This window comes from Urocampus carinirostris, chromosome 10, assembly GCF_059441175.1.
Source record: "Urocampus carinirostris isolate Australia breed hairy pipefish chromosome 10, RoL_Ucar_1.0, whole genome shotgun sequence".
Classification (NCBI taxonomy): domain Eukaryota; kingdom Metazoa; phylum Chordata; class Actinopteri; order Syngnathiformes; family Syngnathidae; genus Urocampus; species Urocampus carinirostris.
Genome location: NC_142358.1, coordinates 15,485,190 through 15,507,284, shown reverse-complemented (window position 1 = coordinate 15,507,284; position 22,095 = coordinate 15,485,190). Strand labels below are relative to the sequence as shown.

Sequence of the window (22,095 nt, the reverse complement as noted above, 5' to 3'; positions counted from 1 at the left end):
TGACCTGAGAACTGTGCCGCACACGCGCTAACCACTGCTCTGCCGTGCTGCCCAAGTTTGAGCTCCTTCCAAAGATTTTCGATTGTGTTCAGATCAGATCGGGGCGGCAGTAGCTCAGGAGGTAGAGCGATCGATTTAGGATTAAGGGATCCCAGTTCGAATCCCGGCTTGTCCGTGTTACATGTCAAAGTGTCCTTGGGTAAGACATTGAACCCCCAATTACCCCCGATAAGCAGGTTAGCGCCTTACATGGATGCACAGATCACGGCCGCTATTGGGAAATGTGAAGCACAATGTAAAGCGCTTTGGGAAGTCATTGACTTGAAAAGCGCTATATAAATGCAGATCATTTCATTTCATTAAAAAAAACATGCATTGTGATTTCTGGATTTTTCTTTTTAGTTTATCTCTCCCTCACAGTGGACATGCACCTACGATGAAAATTTAAGACCCCTCCATGATTTCTAAGTGTGATAAAAACCAAAACAGCAGGGGGTTCAAATACTTATTTTCTTCACTGTATGTATGTATGTATGTATGTATGTATGTATGTATGTATGTATGTATGTATGTATGTATGTATGTATGTATGTATGTATGTATGTATGTATGTATGTATGTTTGTATGTATTTTTGGCAGACATTCATTTAATAATTATCTTGCGTGTTTCCTTTTTTTGTTGTTATGGTTATTTTCTCCGAATCATTTCGAAAGGCCAAGATGCTGCGTTAGAGTTTTCCCACCTCCAGGCGGAAGTGGTTGGTCGAAGTTATCGCGTCGGCTAGGATGCTAACAGGCTAGGGCGTTGCTAGCGCCACACATCGGCTTTCCCCTCTCCTGACGTCCCTCAGCTTTTTACTCTCTAGCAAATGCCGCCTAGCTCCGGGAGAAAAAGTCGCGAACGTCCCTGAAAGTTTTAAAAACTCTCCGGGTTGTTTTTTTTTTGTAAATAACTCGTCCCTGGCGAGCGGGCGTAGGTAACTGCTAGTTACTTTCTGTCCCGTTAGCTTGGCCAACTAGCCTAGCTTGCTTTTTCATCCACGGGAATTGCGCTGAGAGACGGCTGAGTGACTCGCTTCTGGAAATATGGAGTCAAGGAGCGTCGACATTCATAATTTTGGATTATTATTTCCCCTTTAGATGCTATTTTTAAATAGACTTTGAATCGGAGGAAAACCAGTGGACCTCATTGCATTTTTTCCACTCTTCTGGATTCGGACTTTGGTTTGCAGGAGCACACGACGCAAAGTTTTTTTTTCCTCCTCCCTTTAGAGCTCTTCTGTTTTGTTAGCTACAAGCTACGGAGAATACACTATTCTCAAACGCTTCTTTAAAAATATACATTCTATTGTCTAGCTATTTTAAATGTTACGGTGTCTACTGATAAAATCGAGCATGAGTGACTGAACTGCCAAGTGGCGACTGGAGGAGTCTGCGTGATCTCCCGTGGACGTTTTGTCCCTCTTCTAGCCGAGCAAGGGTGGTGGCAGACGGACTGCATTTGCCACGGTGTCCGTGAGGTTGGATTACACGACTACTGGGATGTGAATGCGAGGCTTCCTTGTGTGCAATTTGGGCCAACAGTGTTATTTATCACCGGAGAGGAAATAATCTCTCTACCCAGGCCCTAATTCATTTTTAGGGTCTGCAATTGTTCTAATCCAGCTTGTTCGGACTCCTCTGAACATTTGGGATATTTTCCATCCAAATCCCACGTTTATTTTTAATTTATTATTATTTTTTATTTTTTTTGCAAAAGCTGTTTATCGCTGAATACCAGAGAAGGACGCTCCATCAAGTCGCCTTATCACATTCTGGAAAATGTTAATCGGATATAATTCCTTGCGAATCTAAAACCGGAAGCCCAATGAGTGACACACAGTCCAGCTTCACTGACAGGTACAGTATTCAAGCAATTATACTCTGCATGATCTTGTATTGTAAACACATACTTTTCAACCTCAGCCATTTGCTTCCCCAAGTAATGATTGCAATTCCCCTTATTAACTTATAATAAACCTCTAAAACACGACAGGCACCTATTTCTCACAGAAAGACAGACTATGTAGAATATCGCAACAATATTAGCAATCAAAAATGCTGTTGTTGTCTGCTACCAGTGTCCGAGACGATCAACATTAAAGTCGAAGTAGGCAAGACAAGATAGGTGTAACATAATAGTCGAGTTAAAACAAAAAACCCCAAACACATTTTTTACGAGGCGTACACAATTTGAAATAATTTTTAAAATCGAATAACAAAAGGGGAAAACGTTTGAGTTTACAGGTGTGTAAGCGTAGGTATGCTTGGTACCCAAATCATGAGTAGTCATTGATACCCTATATCAATATAATTAGTACATAAAGTTTCCTTCCCTCTTCATAGAAAAATGACACATATAACTTTTAGGTCTCAACATAATTTTTCTATAAGATTGTATTTACTCAATGGTAATTTACCATTCATTTAGTGTAAAGTTCTTGGTTGTTAATCTGCCAAAAGGGAGCAATAGTGTTTTTGCTACCATGACCCGTTCAGATAATAAAAAGGCTGCTTTCGGCAAGAACACCAATTTATCGGTATTTGCCTATCCTTGTGCCTCTTAATTGTTGGCTGGCCTCTGACTTTTCGAAATTCGAGATTCTTTCTGTTGATTTGTTGCAGTCTCGAGTAATTTACAGTTTTACATGATAACCATAGATTTTCACTTAAAAATGTAAATAAAACAAACACCAAATAAATCACAGTAATACTTTACAACTTAACAGTTCTTGATTATTTGCCATTGATAAAACTGAGGTTGTACTGTTAAGCTAAGAACGTATCAGATTTGGCAATTGACTGTGTCATGTTGGAATCAATTCTATTTTCGATTTGTTTCTGGTTTTCACAAGTGTCTGCAGTTGAGCTAAGCATGTCTGTCCTCTAGCTAGTCTACACCTTACTAGTAATGTTTGCAATGCTTAGTCCAATCATTAAGAATGAGATGACTAATTTTTATTAATTAGTGGAATTTTCAACAACATACGCTATTAAAATGACTATCTGCTTTTCTCAGGGATCTCTTTTTTTTTTTTTTTTTTTTTTTTTTACAAATTGTTAATATTATTTTGTCAGTTGCCCACACAGTTCTGTTAAGAACAATTTGATGCATTAAAGGCAAAAATAGACGAGAAAAGCTGAATTTCCAACAATGTATGTTGTTTTCAGTAGCTGCCCATATACAATTGTCAGGTCAAGTCAAACAGCTGCCAATGGCAATAATTTACACCCACAATGTCTTGCACTGACGATACCCACATCACTATCACACTCAGGCAGGGTGGCACTTCTAGAGCTATAAACAAGCAAAGCCACATATGTTATGGTAGCGTGTGAGGAACACAAGTAAAAATGGGAAATAGGTTTTTTTAAAGGGATAGAAACTGAAACAAATTTAATCTCATCAATTAGTTATAGGCAATTTAAGACATGCAAACAGAGTATGAATCGATGGCTCTATGATATTTGCGGCTCTGAGCTAAACTGCACATGACAATAAAATTACTTCTTATTTACTGGCACTATGTATAAAAACACTTTCCCCCCTTTGTTTAGTGCATGGATTTATAGTTATAGTGTTAAATACAGTATCCAGTGTGTTTTCTACATTGCCAGCCCCTACAAATAATGTAAATGTTGTACAGTGAGCATCTTGTAACTTAATGCTGGAATAGTGTTAAACCCATAGAACTGAAAGTACGTTATTTAGTCATCAGCAAAGAAATTTCTACTAAGTTGATAAGGTAACAACCTACAACATATAATGACAAGTTTAATGAGGTATACTGAGAGCTCGTTTTATGTGTATTTCAATACTGAAGGCTTTGTGTTTTGCATCTGCTAATGTCAGATGTGCTTGCAAGTAATTCACTCCTTTGTGGCATGTCCTGACTAATAACTGTCTCGCAATCTAATTACCAAGGACCTACATCCGATCTTGATGGAAACACAGCTGATCGTTAGCATTGGAAATTGAGTTCTTTCCGGCAAAGTAAGCCTCGTGCTAAAAGAGACTCAACCTGCCTAGCTAACACCACTATTACCTCTAAGCTTTTAACGGCCACCTTCTTCTGCGCCCATTAAAACGATCACTGGATTGAAAGGGAACCGCGTAATCATCTTATTGGAGGAATCGGCCAAGAGCGCTAGCACGCTGCCATCAGGGTCATCGAGTCAACAGTAAATAAATCTGCCTGTTAAGTGTTTTTCCATGTATAATCCATTAGGATATTTGGCAGTCATTACATAAAGTAATCCTTGCATGGTTTTTGACTCTGAAAAAAAGTTAACTCCCTTGTTTCATGACCATCCTTCCTACCTGAATCCCACATACCTGTGAGAAAAGCAGGAATGTGTTTGTCTAGGCCAGGACAGACGCAAGCTCCAGTTGTCGCGTCACAGATAGTATACGAACAAGAGACTAAAACCTTATAATGGTTGGCACCCATCCCCCCTCTGCAACGATGACAGAAGTGGTTAGCACCCACTTTCGTTGTGTTTTTTTAGTTGTGCTACCACAACATTGTGTGGCCCAAATGAACCCAAGGGAGACCAGTTGCTACGATGAATAAACACATGCATCGTCTGCTTGGGAGTTACCACTTCTGTGCGACAAATTCAAACCGTTGAATAAATTATACATGGTACTGCCATTCTATTGTATCTTTTTTGCACATTTGTCATGATTGACATTACTATTATTTTTACATATATTTGGGGAAAAGCGATTAAATTATTCCCATTATTTGCATATTTTTCAGTTTCCTGCCATAGGGTTAGGGTAATAGTTGTGTTTAAAGAACTTTATTGAACTGGGTTAGACATTAAGTTCCAACAGCATTTTGTTTTAAACACAGTACTTGAATTTCTCTGGCCCCTAAACTGGCTTACCGTGCTAACACAAACAAGAGTACCGTTAAGCCTGTAACAGCCAAATGTAGAAAAACATCAAAGAAAAAAAAATATTAAGATGATTTTATAGAATTCATTTGGAGATGAAAATCAAAGGTTTGCAAAATCTAACTCTTTTTTTGTGAAGTTTTTTGAGAATGGTAATTTTATAACGCTGCGTCAATGGCGTAGCAAAATTTCATGTCTGGTAGATGTATTCATCTTCAGTACAGATAGGTGAGAATGTTTATACCTCAGTAAAAATTATAATGCATACTGGTTTGCTACATTAAATAAAACAAACAATAATTCAGAAAGTGCAGTTGCTCAGCCAAAGATTTGCAAATTGTGAAAGTTCTACACCAGTTGGCCGGGCTTATATGCAAACGTCCCAATAAAAATTATTGTGAGTCTGATTAATGGCACCCAATGACTATGTTGATGTTAAAAAGTCAACAACAACAACGGAAAAAAACCACAATTCTGTCATTCATTTTGAAAAAATAAAAATGTAATTTTACAAAAAATTCAGACTTTGTCGCATCAGTGCTACCACTGTAAATTTAGTGTAGAACACAGCAGAAGTTTGTATGTGTTAATGTTTTTTTAAGTGCTAATTACATCAAGTTTAGTTGACTTAAATGACTTTTTGGATGATAAAATAGTTCCAGATAAAAATAAATATATTGGTGATATTTCAAGTAAATGCAAAGCCGGTTGTAAGCACAGCTTGCTTGTTCATGCAGTCTGAGTTAAATCTACACTGTCATGTGTAATGGGCATGGAGTGTTTTCTCCTCTCAGGTTTCTGTTTCGTTGAAATTGTTTGAATATTTAACCTGTGTAAGTTTTGCATTTTGTTTTTGTGTGTTGGCCATGCAGTTAGTGGTGTGCATCATTTACTAGGGATAGGCCTCCAACCCGCAGTTCAGTTTTGTGAGCCACTAGTTCTTTGTCATGAAGTTTTGCTGATCTCCACTTTTTTTCCCCACCACACCGCCTGCCTGGCCTGAGGCCCTCCCGGAAAGTGGTGCTGGTGACATCACTAAAAGTAAACAATAGCATGCAGTGAGAGTGGGCTAGCTTTAGACTATGTGTTCCTTATAAGTTAACAGATGTAAGTCAGGTACAAGCAATAAGTATGCCAGAGAGATCATTTTGTTGGACAAGTGGTGTGATTAATAATATGTCGTTTATTACGCAGTAAATATGGCTTGGCGATTTTTATTTGTTGTTTTGTTTGTTATGACTACGAGCTTAATGCAATCAGCAGGCTAGTGACTATAAAAATGAGCGATGAGCAAGTGATAATTGATTGGAATATCAACTTGCTGACTAGTGATTCATTTGTGACTCCCAACTATCCGAATGTTGGCTATTTTCAACTGTTTAAGTGTCCTTTAAGTGTATTTTTTTGTGTCTCCTGCCTTCTAAGATCACATAGCCTGCAACTAATCGATGGTCAGACACCGAGTGTTTCACTTTGGAAACACTACATGAAATGCGAATCATGGCACTCAGTCGATAGACAACAACCACCAAGGCATTAAAGTCCATAACATCCCTGCTTGATATTGACTGCTGGAAATTTGGCTTGAAATTAATGTTTTATTACCAAAAATACACAAAAATCACAGGTATATGCATTGAAATGATAAAATAATGCTTTCTTTCGTCATTCTAAAAACTATTTTACTTTCCTATCGATAATATACCATATGGCTCTGGGAATATACAACAGAACGCCACGTCCTATATTTTTAATCTTCTGGGTACCAGATGCGTCTAATTCATTGCGTTGTCTCATAATAGCATTTCATGGCTATGATAAAACACATACTCAATTTAGGTATGTCTCATTCTGCTACGGTAGCATTTAATTCAAGGGTACTCTAAGGGTATTAGATTGTGAGTCTTACTCTGCTCCTGAAAGTATTTGATGCACTGCTATTGAATTAGTTCATGACTTTATCAGAATGCACTTGTCTTCTGGAATAAAGGTGTTTCCGCATCCATACAGACCCTGCAACAAATAAAAAAATTATTAATTATTGGCATGTCAATGTACTTTGCATGCGGAAAAAATGCAGTTTGTTGTACTTTCACTGTGGTGTGCCATAAGTTTTTCGCAAAATGTATATTTCTTTCAGTCACCAAATGCGGACTTTAATCAAGTTGATATAATCACACCAGGAGGGCAGGAGGCCAGATGTCAAATGGAGCGACACATTGGTCATGTATCACAATGAAACTGTTAGCAGAACAAAGCAACATAAGTTGGAAGTTGTAAAACCAAATCTGACCTAAATTTAATTAAAAATGCAAATGTTACAAAACTATTACAAATTCAAAACGTACTTGCCAATGGTAAATGAGACAAATTCACGGGAATGATAACCACAAAGGATATTGTCAATGTGTACGATGTTATTGTTTGCAAGCAGCGTGAATGCCAGTGCCTTTTTTTATGTTTTTATACAAGAGGAGCAAACCATTCTTGCAAGGCGGGGAATACATTTAACTAGGGAAAGACTCTCCCTACAAAAATATACCACCCAACTACTCTAATATTACTACTTCTACTTCTCTAAACATTGTGTGTCCAATAGTCATAAAACGTTGTTTGACAAAATTATTATTCATACATGGAATGAATATTTGCATGTGCGTGGTTACGTTTAATATTCAATCATGTTCTAAAAACTTATGTATTCGGGTACAGATGGGCAATACATCAAATTAGGTTGATTATTTCATCGTTATATAAAGTCGTTTATATCGTTATATAATAATTTTAAAGTAATTGGGGAAATTATTTGGAAGAATGATTTCAATTCAAGCTACCCGAAGCTGGTGTTGATGAATAAACACTTGTTACTTACTAGTTAATTGTGACTTTAAGGCAAGTAAGTCAAATGCTAGTGACAGCCTTTAAACTCAAGTAGACTGCGCCCTCTTCTTGTTAGGGTTGCTGTCTATAAATCCCTAAAAAAACAGCAGTGTCTTGCGATAACTCAATCGCACTACATCACTTGGCAATATCAATTTGATTTTGGTTAATTGTGCAGCCCTAGCCTCAGTTTCAAGAAGATTGGTGACCCCTGATCTAGACTGATAAAATGGATATTGTATTTTTTTTCCCAGGCTTATTTGACAAATATTTTGAAAGGATTCTGAAACGCATAAAGGGAAAATAATGTCATTACAAATGGGTAGTGATGCGAGAGTGGGTGGGGTTACCACTTTTAGCTAGTGTTTTCATGTGCTGGGGGCATCTGTCCCATAGCGTTATGATCTTTCTGCAAATGCCCCTTTAGCAAGGATAAGGGAGCTCAAGGGTTACGCATTACTCTCACTCCAGTAAAGACAAGATTATTACAACAGATAAAAAGGGGACAAGGAGTGAAAGTGCTTGGTCATTATGAATAAGGAACGTGTCTATTAGATTAATTTTGGGATTCATCTGGAAAAAGGAGAATCGTCGTTTGTAGAATAACACAGGATTGAGCAATAATTAAATACTGTAGACACCATTTTATTTTGCACAGAATTTAGTAAATATAGGCTAAAATTCCCCTTATATGCTTATTGGCTTCAGAATTGGTTCAGTGGCTGAAAACCTTGGAGTTTCACTGCTGCTCTGTACTGCAAGACTGTGATTAATAGCTTGCATGCTGGGACTCCTTTCCAGTCTGTTTTTAGCATCCACCGCAGAACAAATACCCAGATTCAATAAGAACTTCTTTCCTAAGCAAAGATAGGACAAAGCATGGAAGATTTAGAATGGATTTTGAGGGGTTTTGATCACATTAATTAGTCAAGACTTGGATTTATGGGATTGCTTCTCAAGGGAAATTGCATATGTTTATGTCCTGCAAGAAACTGTTATTCCTATTATTTTTATTATTTTTAATATCTTATCTAATAGCCCTGCACCCCAAAGAACATGACCGGTAACATAAAACGGTGTTGTCAATTTTCACAGCAAAAAATGTCTCGGTCCATTAGCAGAAAATTTTGCTCATTTTATGTACATTCTAATTTTTGCATTAAAAAAACAAAATATTTTACCTTTTTTTTGCTATGAATAGTTGTACTTTTATTTTGCTATCTGGCACATTTTGGGTATTTTTTTCTCTGCTAAAATTAAGAGAAATATGAAATTAGCATAGCTATTTTTGTTGAAGATAAACAATATTTTTCTTATTTTAAGCATTATTTTTAAATGAAATAAGAAGAAGTAATACAGATGTGGCAGACGATAATTTTTCTCATTACAATACATTTTTCATAAGATGAGAAACGATAATACTTGAATTGTGCAGTTTTTAGACATTTTCATTGATTTGTTTTTGCAGCATGTCTGACTTCTGCCCCAAGTCATAACAGAAACATTACCAAATGCATTTATTTTTTATTTAAAACGTAAATTAAAAGTCTCAATGGTGCTATAAAAAATTATCAAAGATCAGAAACTCTGAGAGAGAGTAAAGATTGTCAAATATATTTCATATAAGAGAAGTAAATAAATCACTCAGTGCCAAAGACGTATCTTTATGTAATTTACCTATTTTATTACAAGCATGGATACTTTTACATTTTATATTGAGCAAACAAATATATATTTGTTTAACCTATGCAGTGCCTAAGACAGACTTTTATGTTTTTTACCTATTTTATGAAAAGTTCGAATACAGTTAGTTAAATAAATGCAATCGTTGTTTATTTTTTTGCTGAATATCAAATTATTTATACATGCCTGTAATATAATATATTAATGGCCTGAAAACTCAGCTGTAGTGATGTAACTCATTGTTTGACAATTTTAAAGCCCCAGTGTGTAATATTCTATTTACTAGTTAGCGCTGTGTTGTCTGGTGCGAACAAGGGCCAGTGTCACAGTGAACTGGGTGGCAGCAACCTGGTGGACAAACATGGTGGATTCCACTGTGTCAAAGAAAACCTAATATTCACATCAATTTTATTTTTTACAGAATGAACATTTTTTGTTGTACCACTAGGAAGCACAAAATATTACACACTGTCCCTTTAATATAACCGCATAGTCCTTTTGTGTATATATATATATATATATAATTTAATAAGTGTGTAAGCAGTAAGACGTTCCTTTTTTTTTTTTAGAAACAACATTTTAAGACAAAAAACGGCAGCTCATAAATTATACGATTTTGTTTATATTTTCAATGGCATACAGTCTGTTTTAGAGTCTAACCTCAGTGGGTGACCTTCAATTTGCAGAACACGGCAGTTCAGTACTTAGTGAAATGAGACGAGTGTGTCTGAGCAGTCCCTTGATGAGATATGCCATCTCCAAACGCCCTTCTCTCTGCCAGCAGAAGTTTATGTGTGGAGAGAAACGAAGCAGCAACCTCCTACTGCACTGCAATTAACCTTGCGCTACTGCTTTCTGCTGATTCAGGGCTAAGCAGCCACCTAAAAATGACACTATACTTAGTTAAAACGCACATGCTTCCTCCACAAAATTCGATCTCTGTCCAGCATAGACGTTTTTGTCAATGTGGAGTTTTCACAAGGCCTGTCCCAAACCCTATGTGGTATCACTGCGTCACATTTTTTAAGTAAAGAAAAGTAAAAGTAAATATTACATTTAATCAGAACATTAAACATTACGAGGTGGTGTATCCCTGGACACAAAGAAAAAGATTTCCATCTGCCGCAGGGATGTCGAACTTTTGGACTGGCATGTGACGTCATCTACTCCGCTACAAGCACCCCTAGGGCATCATGTTAATCTGTTAATAAACAACGGGGTAGACTGCTGGAAGTGTGAATTTCCCTACGGGGATGAATAAAGTATCTCTCTCTCTCTCTTTCTCTTTCTCTCTCTCTTTCTTTCTCTCTTTCTTTCTTTCTCTTTCTCTCTCTCTTTCTTTCTCTTTCTTTCTCTCTCTCTCTCTTTCTTTCTCTTTCTTTCTCTCTCTCTCTTTCTTTCTCTCTTTCTCTCTCTCTCTTTCTCTCTCTTTCTCTCTTTCTCTCTCTCTCTTTCTCTCTCTTTCTCTCTCTTTCTCTCTCTCTCTCTCTCTCTCATTATTTAATGATGTATACGACATAACATGGCACCTGTAGATTTAAGTACATAAAAAAAGAAAGAAAACCAACTATTCCCAAAGAGCCATTACCACCCTAAACTCTGATCTGTAGCGTTCAGGACTATAATGGATATTGTTCTTTACGACTGCAACTGTGACTATACAAATATTTATTATATCTGTATATCATTAAGATATTTCGGAATTAACGTTTTTACACATTTCCCTCGTTTTATTTCGTTCTACACCGAAAGGAAAAGCCCCTCCAATTTTTTGTACTTTTGTAAAATGACAATAAAGGCTATTCCTTCATTTATTCATTAATTCACTCAATTATTCAACGATTAGCAAATGACTTCAAATAAGTGTGTTTATTTGATAGCAAAAATGCGTGTTACAGTTTTTATGGAAATTGATCACATGTTCATGTTTCTGGCCTGATTAATTGATTGGTTAGTTGATTTTAAAAATGTGAAATATTAGCGGCACAGCGGATGAGTGGTTGGCTCGATGCAGCGGTCCATAGTTCAATTCCAGCTAAATATAGACATGTAATAACTAATTGATTAATCAAGAAGTACTTGATTATCAAGTTAATCCTCATTTCTATAAATCATTATAAATTTTGATACTTTTTGATTTAGACATTTTCCAAATCCCTTAATCTTAGCGTATTTGCACAAATTTTTAGTTTTAAATTAGATTTTTGTTCAATTAAAAACTTTGAACAAAAACTTGTAAAACACAACTTGGAAAAATGTATCAATGTATTGTAATATTTCAATTATGTTATACATTATTGAGCAGACATTTTTTTTAGCTATAAATAAACCATCGACTTTTTGTGTTCTCAAATATTATTTTGGATGTAACACCATGCATTTGCCTAAAGGAGCTGTACGGGATTTGGAACTTTTTTATCCGCTGCCATGATTTCCTGGCTTAAGTCATTGTAGCCTCAGACAGCTTGTTTATGATGCACATGCAAGTATGTGCAATTCCTAGACGGTTTAATAAACTCTTCTTTTTAATCTCTCTTGGGGTTGGGCTGATGTATGGACTCTACATGAAGCATACCTTTTCTTACTTTCACCATTTTCATGCTGCACTTACAAGAAAAAAACAAACAAAAACCTAGACAAGCATGATGTCACTCTCTAGCACTCTCCCTACTTCCCCATTCTTCTTACATCATGTGTTCCACCCTGGATACTCACACACTGATTGTCTTTAAGCCACATAGAACACACATCAAGTGAATTGTGAGTGCAACTCAATATTCAGTACTTATGCCACTCCAGGATTTGTTTACATGCCCCGTCATCCCAGGAACTTTCCCCACTGATCAGAGAAGTCACCATCTGTTTATGGCCGACTATAGTGTAAACAGCATAACATGTTGGACTACCTCCTTTCCTTCTTTGTTCCAGAGCACAGCAGACAGCATAGCGTGAAGAAATGTCTATCCCCTGGCCTTCATGTCAGGAATCCTGATGAGGTTTATTGGGGCAGAAAGGGCAATGTTTTCCCCTGGAGGCTTTAGCTCCAGCTCCATAGCTATTACTTCTGTTTCTTCCTACACCAACGACCCTCGGTGTCTGGTTCAAGCGCTAGCTCTTGCCTTTCTCTAAATCGATCTTTGCCCCAGTTAACACATTGATACCTTGGGGGCTCGGTGGAGGTCAGGAGCCTGTGATTGTCGCCAGTCTGTTTGGTCTCAAACAAGACCGCGATACAGACGTGCTAAGGGTGGGCAGATCATTCCAAATATCGATACTAAGCAAATACTTGGATAGGATTGATACCACTGTCCTGATATCGATACTCGACGCCTCCACCAATTTCCTCAAAGTGAAGCTTCTCCATGTAGATGGGGTGGCCATTCTCTCCCTCAGCCATTTTACAAGTTTATACCTGAGTGGTGACTGACATGCACACTTTTAGCACCTCTCCCTAGTTGGCCTAGCATGCCAGGCAGAAGAGCGGGCCAAATCTATGTGACCACCTTTACTAGAGGCTAAAATTGACTGAGGCAAACAGGAAGCACAGCATGGTGTGGACTTTTTTCAACGACAGCAAAGGACAATGCCAGGTGTAATTCGTGGGGTAGAGGGTCTGCTATTGTGGCAACACCACAAATCGACATAAATACATGAAATAAGGTCACGCTAAAAAGAGCAATAAGGTGCTGCTAAAAATGATACTTCCAAGCAAAATTATCAGTATCGTTTGATACTAACGTGTATTTACTAGGATCGGGTCAATACCAAAATCCCAAGTATCGCCCAACCAAAGAAGATGCCTCCTTTCCCCTATTCAAAGGAAGAAAGGTGATCTTGTTTTTACGTGTGTTTTTGGTGCACAACGACACTTTGTCACTCGGGTATACAGGTTAGATAAAATCTGGTGTGTTGCCGCCGATTGACAAACCGCTGTCAGTGTAATACAGTTGAGATAAAATCAGTCCTGCTGGCAGCGTAGAACGTCTTTGCAATTTCCTACGGTGTTTGAGAGTCCTGTGACTCAGCAGCTACAAACTTTGCCTTTACTTCCCTGGTATCTGAGGAGATTTTCTGTGTTCTTTCTGCTGGGTTGGACCACTCCTCAATCTGTGCTACACAGCCCCAAGGCAGCTCCCAGGATTGTCCAATCCTTTTTCTCACTCTGTGCAAGCCCCACCTCTCGTAGCACAAGCTGAGAAATGTTTTTCTTAGTCTCTGTTGGAATGGCCCTCATAACTGTAGCAATGCAGTTTTCATTCGGCTATATGAACGACTTCTCTCATGTGGGCCCAAGCAGGCATTTGACCTTTGCTTTTATTTACAGATGCTGCAAAATGTGCCACCTCGATCCTTGTTAGCCTTTGCTTAAATGTAAGACAAAATTCTTAAACAATCTAAGGAAATAGTACATGCTTTTTGCATTATACATATATATATATATATATATATATATATATATATTTCGTCGGTATATTCAAAATTTCCCGCGACCCCACTGAGGATAAGCAGGACAGATAATGGATGTAGATGGATACCCCAATTTTTTCTGAGATGCATTTTGAAGACGGCATGTCTTTGTCATCATGAGCTGTGATGTCATCGGAGGAACACCAGCATCCTAGCAAGCTAGTCGCCATATTGTTTTAAGAGTTAGTCAGAAAAGTTATACGTGTTTGAAGCAAAGCGTTGATGGTTTTTGTGGGGAATGCCTAGGCGTTGTGTCGCAGGTGGTTGCAGTAATGGTGCAACAAAAGGGGAGCATCCAAAATGAGGCTAACTGGCAAAAAAAAAACAGAGCAGCCAATGAGGAGAAAACTGGGACTCAACAACGTAAGGCTGGTCGACCAAAATAATGCAGTGAGCACCCAGGCTACCCTGGAACAAACAACAAAAGGATAACTGGGCTATCCGCACAAATTTATACTTTTGGCAAAAAACACAAACTAGAAGCCACGATCGCCTACCTCAAGCAAATTGAGCGGTATTAAATCCCCGTTTGCCACAATCACTGTCTGTTTCGGAATTAGCCTCACATGCTTTGTTAACAGTATTCACCATTTTAAAAGTGTTGTGTTCCTCCATTATTGTCACAGCTTTACAGCAAACAAGCCTGATGGGTCAACTTTAAGAAAACATTTTTCAAGTCCTCGAGCCTGTGTGATTTAGCAGCATAATTGTGAGAGGAACACTGCACGTTCTGTGCCTAATTGTGAAAATAAATCTGTTTGGGTAATTTTTTTAATCCCAAAGAGCGTTGCTGTATATTATCACCACTTATCTGATGGTGATTTGGTATGGACAATGGCCTAGTCCAACTCAGCGCCCATCCCTTTCCACTCATTTCTTTTCATGTAGAACCGTAACATGGCGAGGAAAAGGAAAATATTATGAGTCATATGCAGTGTAGAGGGGGCTAATGTATATGAATTTAGAATGTGTATTATGCTAGCTGACTTAAATGTGTTGATCTTTCATTATGTGTTGGGCTTTAATTGTGTGTGGTATGTGATTTACTATGAAGAGGAAAATAGCGCTTCCCCGAATCTTGCCCCTGTTTCTTTTACTCTTTTATTATTCACCCTTTTCCTTTCCTCTTCCGTTTGGGAGACTCTTTCACAAAAATAACGCTGTTCGTCATCCCCTCCCTCCCGTTGCTACTCCCGTTTCTCTCTCCCTGGCTTCATACTTTGGTCTAGTCACGGTCTCCCTCGCTGTCGCTGGAGTTGGCCCAGCTCTGGCACAGTTTTCCATCAAAACACCAAACCTCAATGGAGCATTCAAGCCCAGGCCCGCTGCTGTGCATCAGCACCCACCACCTCCCTACTTGCGCTGTGCACTCTCGCCCCACCCTTTTCGAACTGACTCTGTCGTCTTTCTCCCACATACGATTCAGTCGTGTGCTTTTGGAAAAGCTGCCCTAAGGAAAATTGATTGCAGATAACTACTTTCTCGGAGGAAGACAATAGTACTGCAGTATTTGTGAAATTGATTGTAGACAACTACTTTCTGAGAGGAAGACCAAAGTACTACTTGTGATTTCGAAGATTATGATGACCCGAGGACAGTTATGTCAAACATACGGCCTGTGGGCAGTATCCGGCCCGTTTGATCATTTCATCAGGCCTGCTAAAAATGTCTGAGTATGTTAAAAACAAGATGCGAGTCTAGGTCATTTCTTTCAAAATTTATGATTATTTTGATTAACCAAAAGCCCTCTCTGGCCTCTAGAGGGAAGTATTAGGTTTGTATAGCATGGGGACTTGGTTCAGGTGTAAAACTGCATTTACTCAACTAATGTAGTTTGGATGATAAAGCATAATACTGAAAACAAAGCTAAACATTTGAAGTTAGTATTATTTTACTGATACGGCCGCCTAAAAACAGAAAATTTGGATCCTGCCCCAGCGCCAAACTGAGTTTGACATCCCTGCTGTAGGATTATATTGGCGTAAATCTGTTATTTTGCCTCTTGCAGTTTTATCAAAATACACGTCATCTAAAGCGTATCGGCTAGAATGTTTTCTGGAATCTTAATGGGGCGTGTCAGTCTCCTTTTTGTTCAACTCTTCCAACTGTTTGCTTTAAATGTTCGTACAGCCCTGAGGTACTGCCATGATTTTTTTAACTTACGCAGTGCCTAAGACAGACTTTCATGTTTTTTACTTATTTTATGAAAAGCTCGAATACAGTGAGTTAAATAAATGCAATCGTTGTTTATTTTTTTGCTGAATATCAAATTCTTTATACATGCCTGTAATATAATATATTAATGACGTGAAAACTCAGCTGTAGTGATGTAACTCATTGTTTGACAATTTTAAAGCCCTAGTGTGTAATATTCTATTACTAGATAGCGCTGTGTTGTCTGGTGCGTGCACATAGTCTTTTTATCTGCTGTATATGGGCTAAAATGCTTCCAAACTTTATATAAGTTTTGGTACGCATACTTGATGTTGACACTGTCATATTTGTACTGCTCGAGACGGACGCGATTGCCCATGAGCGACTCTTAGCAGAGTTTGATGTAGAGATGCCTTATTCCGTTGGAAAAACGTGTCTGGCTACAATAGTCGACAATGAATTCTGTTGTTGTCAACTTTTTTCATGTACTCAAACAATGTCCAAATAGAGTTGGGTATTAAATCATTGTAAAGGTTGACAATTTGAGTTTTGAAAATGTGCTAATTGGTGAAATCATTTGATAGAATTTAGGTGTTTGATTTGAATTATTTAAAACTTGTGCTGATTATTAAAATACTGTTCATAAGTTGTGCTCTGCTGCCAGGTGAGGTTTACAAGATTTGTTTAGTTGCTAACTGCTTAGCATTTGAGCAAATTTCAATGTTTTTAACCCAAGCTATGGTTTCTGTATATAAGCTGGAATTGATTTAACATCTGCTGTTTTGTCAGAACATTTTATATAAAAATGTGTGAGTTTTCCAATCAAATGTCCCTTGTTTCTTGACTTTTTTTGTGCTTGGAAATGATTAAGATTGTTGTCATTCAGATGACGGAAATTTTTTTAATATTTTTTGTTGGGCATTTATTTTACAGCGCTTGTGTTTTTTGTCAGACAAATTTTCATCAGCAACTAACATCTATTTACCAAACTTTTAGGGACATTTTTCTCAACATTTTCATTTGTGAAGCCTCGGTCTATTTGGTTCTGTTGTTTCCTTTTTCGAAATGTTTGAAATTGGAATAATTGGGTACAAAAACAGTCCATATTGAGTTTGCTGTGTGTGATAACAAACTGGCATAGGTTTTTTTATTCCATATTTTGTTCAGTGCAATGGATTTATAATCAGGTAAAACCAATGCTGTATGCAATCACACCAAATTTGTTATTAAGTTATATTTAGTTGGTTATATTATTTTTTTTTTTCTTTTAAGTCTCTCCGGTGTATAAGTGTCACTGGCTAAAATGCATGATTAAGAAGGAACACATATGTATAAGTGGCACTTGGATTATACATTGCATTATGGGGGTGCATTCATTGGGAGGAAATCAAGCTTTTGGATGTTATTAATATTTGGGGGACAAGGTTTTGCCTGTAATATCCATCCAATAACAATCCATCCACCCATGAGTACTTTTGCAAACATGAGCGCATTGCGTGTGATCTCACGTGTCCTCTTCTGTGCATACGGGACACTAGTGGCGTTCACACAGGAAAACAAGTCGCATTTTGTTGGAAATGTAAACAATCGCACAAAAACTTTAGATTTCACCCCAAAATCTGAATTCAGTATTAAGCTATGCAGTGTGGAATTAGCCTTGCAAGTAGAAAGGTCAGTTCTCTCAATGAGTATGTTAACAAGCACATTGGATCCTAATTTCAGTTTAGCCAGATCCCACCACAGACTGTGTCTTTTCCTGTTTGTTGACAGCCTGTTTCTTTCCCCTTTGAAAGCATTTCTGTTCTCATTACTGTGTTCATTATGACGAAATGTAACAATAGTGCACTGTTGCCTGCCAGACTGACAGAAAATTGATGCTTAATACAGATGCAGTGTGATTCTCATTTTATATTGTTTATATGGCAATCATGATGGTGACATTTTTGAAGGTTAGCTTTAAAAATATGGTGCTCATGAAAACCCCAAAGTATCTTCTTGATTTTGGCGATCAATCCCTTCCATATTTATCTGTGTTTAGTGTTTTTTTTTTCAAAGTAGAAACCATATTTTATATACTAAATTATATACAAATTAACAGTACGAGGCGTAACACAATGTTGGCACGGGCGTATGCAGCTTGAAACATCCAGCAAGGAGGGATGCTGCTTACCCCCTGCCAATGGGTACCCAATGAATAGAGGGCAGTTGTCCGATTGGTTTGTGTGTACTGGAGCTTGTCAAGGGAGGCTGGAATTCCTCGGAGTACAGATTTATCCGTGGAACGCATTAAAAGAGGAAATTTATCCGTGGAACGCATTAAAAGAGGAAATCCGATATACACCGAGGACGTCAAAGTCGAACTGTGAAATGGCGAGGCATTACTGTTGAGCCTCATATCCCCAATATCCACAATTATTGAGTTGTTATAATTGATTACAGGATTTAATTTTAAAAAAATATCACAAATTCCTTATAAGAGAGCTACACAGAGGCACCTTGCATCATAATATGACCATGTATTTATTAACACCTCAGTACGCCGAACCAAAACCAGCATATTCAGTTTTGCCACCCCTTACCCACGCACCACGAAAGTCTGTTCTTATTCTTTTTTTTTCCCCAAATTCTCGGGTGTCAATGTTTCATTAAAATTAGTTACTTAAAGCTTCAGGATTTTTTTTTCCTGGCCCACCTTCTCAATGAACTTATGGAATATATTACAAGTCTAGGCATTTTCATGAGCAGGCCATTCAACTACCTAGGGTGGCTCTGAATGGGACACTGTAGCTGGGCAAAAGGGAGTTAATGGTAGCTCGTTAGTTGCAAGACCACTATATTATGAAGAGAGAAATGTGTACTTAAATAATCCTCTGTTTTATGCTCCAATACACATCCTGTGGCGGTTTAGCAGTATAGGGTTTTATTTTACTTTCCCATTCACAAGAAAACAAGCCTCCCTTACATTCGAATACAAAAGTAAATAAAGGCTGCAACTAACGGTTGTTTTAATAATTGATTAATCTGACAATTCTTTTTTCAATCAATCTATGCATCGAATTTAAAAAAAACATAAAATTCCTCTTCTTTATTCAAAAATTGAAACGTAGTGGACAAATAAGAAATAAGTGCACAAAAAATATTTTACACGATTCAATGATACAAAATCAGTCTTCATCAAATAGCAAAAAAAAAACATAAATTGTATGCTATACACCTGCGAATGTGTACTTTTTTTTTCATAAAGTGCAGAAAAAAGGCCATCAGTGTTGTTTAAGGGACAGGGGCTTTTGGAACAATACAACATATCATTGCAAATCTGATAAACCCAGTGGCACATATCCACATTACCATTCAGAATGTTTGTCAAATAACTTAACAATACCAAAAATTAAATACAAAATAATGATATACACCTGCAAGTGTGTAAGATAGTATTTTAAAAAGTGCAAAAAACAGGTAATTTTGTTCTTTAAATGGACATGAAGTTATTGGAACAAGAAATAAATCCAAATCTGAAAACCCAGTAACATGATTTTCTACCTTAACAAGCCATAAGTAACCACTATCACCCCTTGCTCACTAACTCACTCTTCCTTCTTTGATAACTTTACATTAAAATGCAAACATCTGAGCATTTTAATGACGATCAAGTTGAGGATGCTCTCTGTGATAACAACTACTTGCTGTGGCGTGTGTCTTTTTCTCATCACGAAACTGAAAATGTTTACTGTTTTCTAATATAATGAGAACGTAAAGTATGATTATTTTTATGGCATAATTTACAAAGACAGATTCATCACTCAGTGTTTGCCAGTAAAGTAAAACTGAATCCTAAACCTATTTATACCATTGTGTGCAAGTTTACATTTTTTATTAAACACAATTAAATACTTGCTTAGGCCAATTTACTCCTTTTGGGCACCTTTTTATGATAATATTGTATTGTTCCTTTGATATTTTTCCCACTGTATGTTTGTTGTTCCCTTTTGTTAATTAGTGGTTGGTGCTGTTCCCAAAAACACTCCATTCTTTCATTTAACTGAAAAAAATAAACCTCGCTCACGCACATGCAGTCACTTTTAGGCTAACAAGCAAATGCATGTCAAGCAATCGACCAAAATAACAATGTTTCCTCACTTAATCACTCAGAATTTGCCCGAAAATTCAAAAAATTAAAACTTAATGCTCAATTTTACCACCATTGTTTGAAAGGGTGGGCAGCATTGCGGCGCGGTGGTTAGCGCGTATGCGGCACAGTTCTGAGGTCATAAGATCGCAACTTCTTGTGTGGAGTTTGCATGTACTCCCTGTGCTTGCGTGGGTTTCCACCAGGCACGCCGGTTTCCTCCCACATTTCAAAAACATGCATGTCAGGTTAACCGGCCGGTTCAAATTGTCCCTAGGTGTAAATGAGCGAGTGAGTTGTCTGTCCCTGTGTGCCCTGCGACTAGCTAGCAACCAGTTCAGGGTGTCCCCTACCCACTGCCCAAAGACAGCTGGGATGGGCTCCAGCACCCCCGCGACCCTACTGAGGATAAGCAGTTCAGATAAAGGATGGATGGATGTGTGAAAGGGGATTTTTTTTATGAAGCACAATAAAACACTGCTTAAGATGATTTAGCTCAAATAAAAAGTATTTCACACACAGCCGCAGTCATTAATCAGCTAAAAAGCAAACGTTAACAGAGACAAGGGTTATGTTTTCACGCTTAAAAAGATAAACAAATAAAAACAAATAATGTAGTGACTTACTGTGCTACTGGTCACTGAATGTTTTGATTTTAATTGATGCCTCAATATCTTGGTGCTCCCATGCCATATCACCTTTTTTTGGTTTTGTGAAGTGTTGAGTGCTCGCACATTGTTGCGAACTTCAGTCGACTGTTTTGCCCATGTCCATCTTGTTTCAGCAGTTCAATCCACCTTCACTCTGTTATGCTCGCAGACTTGCACTGCGTGTGATGTCACTGGCTCTGCTACGTACTGAGTGACGCATAAATCGCGCGACACAACTAATCGATGGCCTAACTCGTTGCTAACACTTTTAATCATCGATTTTCATGGATTTGATCGATTCGTTGTTGCAGCTTTAAAATAAATATATTTATAGTTAATTATGACTGAAAATAATGTCAACACGGGGCTGTATTCTTGTAACTTATGCAATAGCCATGGCAATTTTTGAGCCAATGTGAAGACGATTGTGTCAAAACTGAAGTATGACTTTAATAATCCTAATGCATCTAAATTATTTTGGCCATATTTCAGATTCCTCAAAAATAAAAAAAAAACAATAAAACTTGCCTTCTCTTAACATGGTGTAAAACCTGTGTTACATTTTGGAGAAGGGAGCAATCATATCTTGTGAACATTTAGAAGAACTACAATCGTTTTATTGTCACTGATGACAATGAGAATAGACTTGGCACTCCAGGATAAACACGTAATAAAGACTTAAAAGAGAAAAATAAGATGAAAACAATGTTGAAAATAGAGCCAAAAATATTTACGAGTTGGTGCTTAAAGACTCCCCCAAGTTATAATTGCATAGTATCAATAGTGCATTGTAGAAATAGTGCAATGAAAAATAGTGCAATAACATTTAGGTGCAAGAAAATTAGAAGCTGATAAATATGAATACTCACTTTTCTATACATTGGCTATACATCTTTCACAGTCCTGTGCTCCTGTTTAGGGTGATGACAACCCTCAGGGAAAAAAGCTGTTCTGATACTGTTGGTCCTTGTTTAAAGGGACCTGTAGTGCCTACTAGAGGGCACCAGGTTCAAAAAGGTCCATGCTTTTGTGTTTTTTCATTTTTTTTTTAAAAATTCTTCTGTTTAAATATTTTTCATTTTTGTCGACAACGTAAACTAATCGTTGCAGCCCAATAAATGATTTGATCTCTCTCTCCACTACTCTGCATCAACCCAAATAGAAGTGAAAGGAATAGTGATTAGAGTGTCAAT

At 37.5% G+C, this 22,095-nt stretch overlaps 1 protein-coding gene across 1 annotated transcript in view; it reads left to right on the top strand.

The window, feature by feature from the left end:
• Positions 1–750: 750 nt before the first annotated feature.
• Positions 751–22,095, top strand: part of arhgef12a (Rho guanine nucleotide exchange factor 12a) — a 51,177-nt gene continuing 29,832 nt past the window's right edge. The window contains exon 1 of the mRNA XM_088345294.1: positions 751–1,900. Within this exon, the coding sequence (XP_088201420.1) occupies positions 1,869–1,900 (32 nt within the window). The 5' untranslated portion in view covers positions 751–1,868. The remainder of the gene's footprint in view (positions 1,901–22,095) is intronic.